The 2,978-nt window shown below is 42.6% G+C and overlaps 1 protein-coding gene across 1 annotated transcript; it reads right to left on the bottom strand. All coding sequences in view use genetic code 11, as the record gives it.

Moving 5' to 3' along the window:
- Nucleotides 1-1,353: 1,353 nt before the first annotated feature.
- On the bottom strand, nt 1,354-2,744 carry EGR_10229 (hypothetical protein; the record flags this gene model as incomplete). Its single annotated transcript, XM_024499478.1, has 4 exons — nt 1,354-1,383; nt 1,559-1,669; nt 2,099-2,410; nt 2,508-2,744. The coding sequence occupies 4 exons, from the start codon at nt 2,742-2,744 to the stop codon at nt 1,354-1,356; spliced, it is 690 nt and encodes a 229-aa protein (XP_024346115.1).
- Between the last annotated feature and the right edge of the window lie 234 nt (nt 2,745-2,978).

The following is a 2,978-nucleotide window of genomic DNA, read 5'->3' as shown; positions in this document are numbered from 1 at the left end:
GAGTTCTTTACACTCCGAGTATAGTCTCATCCACGAATATTCTCACGGCGTCTGAAAATTGCTCAATGCTTGTAGAGGAAAGACGACCACGTTTTGCTTACTTTTAGTTAATACACAAAGTTAAAAATTATAAAAAGTATCATGCTTGTGTTTCACAGTGGATCCTCGTAGCTACTCCAACAATGCTGCAGGGAAGGTGCATATTGTGGACGTCAAATGCAATAATCCCAAGTTTATCTGCAGTTTTTATAAGATATTTTTTCACGGCAGTTGTTTAAGGATTTGGTTCAACTTGAAACCAACAAATTTTAGTAGCACAAACATCCTCATTTACGCAGTACATTACTTGTCTGTTGAACACAATGCACTTATAATATTTTTATCTTTTGGGAAACTGAAAATTTATATCTTTTATTAAAAAAAGGACTAAGGCAAGAAAGTTTTGATGAGCTATTAGTAAAATTATAATCTACATTACTAGTGCTTTCCATCTTAGAGTTTTGTTTTACATAGTTATCCCACATGACTATAATATTTCAGTCCCTTTGCTTTTCCTATAATTAGTACTCCTTTGCCATTTCAGTGAGTTTTAGCTGTCAGAGGATTTTGTCCGGTCACGCTAATTCTCTTAGTTGGCTGCCGAACCCATGTTCGCACAAGTTCCAGTGTGATAATAACAACGACTTCTGGAGTAAAGGAACGTGAAAGGGAAATACAAGCCATAGCATAAACAGATTGTTTGACCATGGAAAGCGTGTGCCTGTTTTTACTTCGCATTCTATTATCGACACAATTCTACGCATTTTACTACTAGTTTTTTAATTAAAAGTTGGGGCCATAATTTCTGACTTCTTAGTGCTGCGTGATTCAAGTCCTTTTATTTTGGAAAATAAATTGTTGAAATGCAACAGCATTTCGATTTAGACTGGTGTTGATGATGTTTTCAATGAGGCCGTTCTGATCACCGTCGGTAGAAAATCAAAAATTTGCCGTTCAGCAATGCAAAATGAGACTTTTGTTTTCCTGGTACCGAAAGATATGTGAATAGGAGTATCAGGCGGGTGCATACTCCCATATCTTTGTATAATGAAAACCAACAGATTCAATCGGGTCAGTTTTTGAAGACGGACAATACTTGTTCGGCTTTCCACCCACAAGCCTTGGTTTCCCACTAAATATTTACTGTTCCATTGTTCCGCCACAAGTACTTTACCTACCTACATATTTGCAACCCCATCAGCTGTTGCACCTATCGGATCTCAAACATTAAGCGGCAGGTGATGTCTAAATGAGCTATTTATTTGGACAAGTATATTCTGGAGCACATTAAATTTCCGATGACACAGGAAACGATCAACAAAGAGGAGCAGGTAGTCTGATGGCCTATAAATAACAGGGATGAGGAGGAGGGAAAAAGTAGAATGGAATACATGGAAGAAAAATATGGTAATGTTAAAAGGCACTGATATTAGACTGTTTTCCTCCACACACTATTTCCATGAGCGCACAAATGCGCCGCAACCTCACTCTAGCTTAGTGCCCTTTTCCGGAAGCTCACCCTCCTTCTTCTCGTCCATTCCTTCCCCATCAATCTTGGATCCAGTGGATGCAGAGGAGTGCGTTGCATGAGGGACATCCCCGCCAACGTCTCATAGAAGAGTATATAGGCCTGTAGTGGGAGTAAAAGGTAAAGAACATCATATCAGGATTTAATCCCCCTCCTGTCTTAGCCAAACAATTTCCGCACCCAGCGATCCTGATCACTGGAAAAGGGGACCAGGTCGGCGTATCAGCCGGAGCTGAGGATCCACTCAATTGCAATGGCGCCTTCAACGCCACCCTCGATCTAGTACCGGTAGGTCACATAGTGACCCGAGTACAGAGTATTGCCATGGTGCGCAACTATAGAGCGCAGAATGTAACGAAGGGATCTGTCAAGACGATAGTTTAATTAAATGTGCACCCAGACGCGAGACAAGGCCAGTGATCAAGGTCAGCGGAGGTGACAGATTCGGTGTATTTGGACATCATGCCGCCGGCGGTAAGGCTGCCCACATGGCTATCCGCTCTGGAAGCGTTTTGCTACAGTGGTACCCACACAGCACGCTGAATGTAGATGACAATAGGTGACTTTGTTGTTATTATTGTTGTTGCTGCCATGGCGGTAAAGTAATCGACCGACGACAGGTTCTTGGCGAGGCAACGGATGGAGCTGCAAGCTGACACCAGCACTGACGGGTGGTTCACCATTGCCATACGACACTGAGGACAATGGATTCCGGTGAGACACTGCTGTACAAAACTCACCACTCAGCCAAGTCTCCATCGAACAACGGTACGCCGCCTTTTCTTTGGACGACACTTTCTTCATGTGCAGTCGTCGCGACGTTTCTACCATCAAAGAACTAACCTAAAATTATTCAATTAAAAGGAATAAAAGAGACGTTTTTGTTTTAACTCACTGGGAAAGGGGATAGTGCAGGACTAGAGGACAAGCTGCAATTTACCATGGTAAGAACATTTGATACAAAAAACTGGGATGTGAAAAATCGATGAAAGGAGTTGGATACGAAACTGGTCAAAGTGCTGTACTCCATCAGTAATGGTGGTGGCAACAGCGACAGCAGCAGACGTATCACCATTGGCAGAGATAGACGGAAAGGGAAGAAGACGGCAGACTGTGAGCAGACCCTTAACACCTCACAGAACCGTCTCTCCAGTCCGCTATCTTCCATTTGGTCCATAGAAGAGGCATATAACTCGTGGACGTCCTACAGCGAAATACACACTACTTGCAACCTTCAATTCGGTGGATTTAACGCTGCCTACCTTCATTCTTTCGTCACTAGCACTCCACTTCCACCGTTCTTCGCATCTAGTTTAATTAAAACTATCAAGTTTCGTTTATCAGGTCAATTAGTTTGCATGGATGTGCTGAAGGGCGCCACAAAAGGTTTTGGAGAAAATTTCGTGGGAAG

Source organism: Echinococcus granulosus, assembly GCF_000524195.1.
Source record: "Echinococcus granulosus chromosome Unknown EG_S00200, whole genome shotgun sequence".
Classification (NCBI taxonomy): domain Eukaryota; kingdom Metazoa; phylum Platyhelminthes; class Cestoda; order Cyclophyllidea; family Taeniidae; genus Echinococcus; species Echinococcus granulosus.
This window is presented reverse-complemented; position numbering and strand designations above follow the sequence as displayed.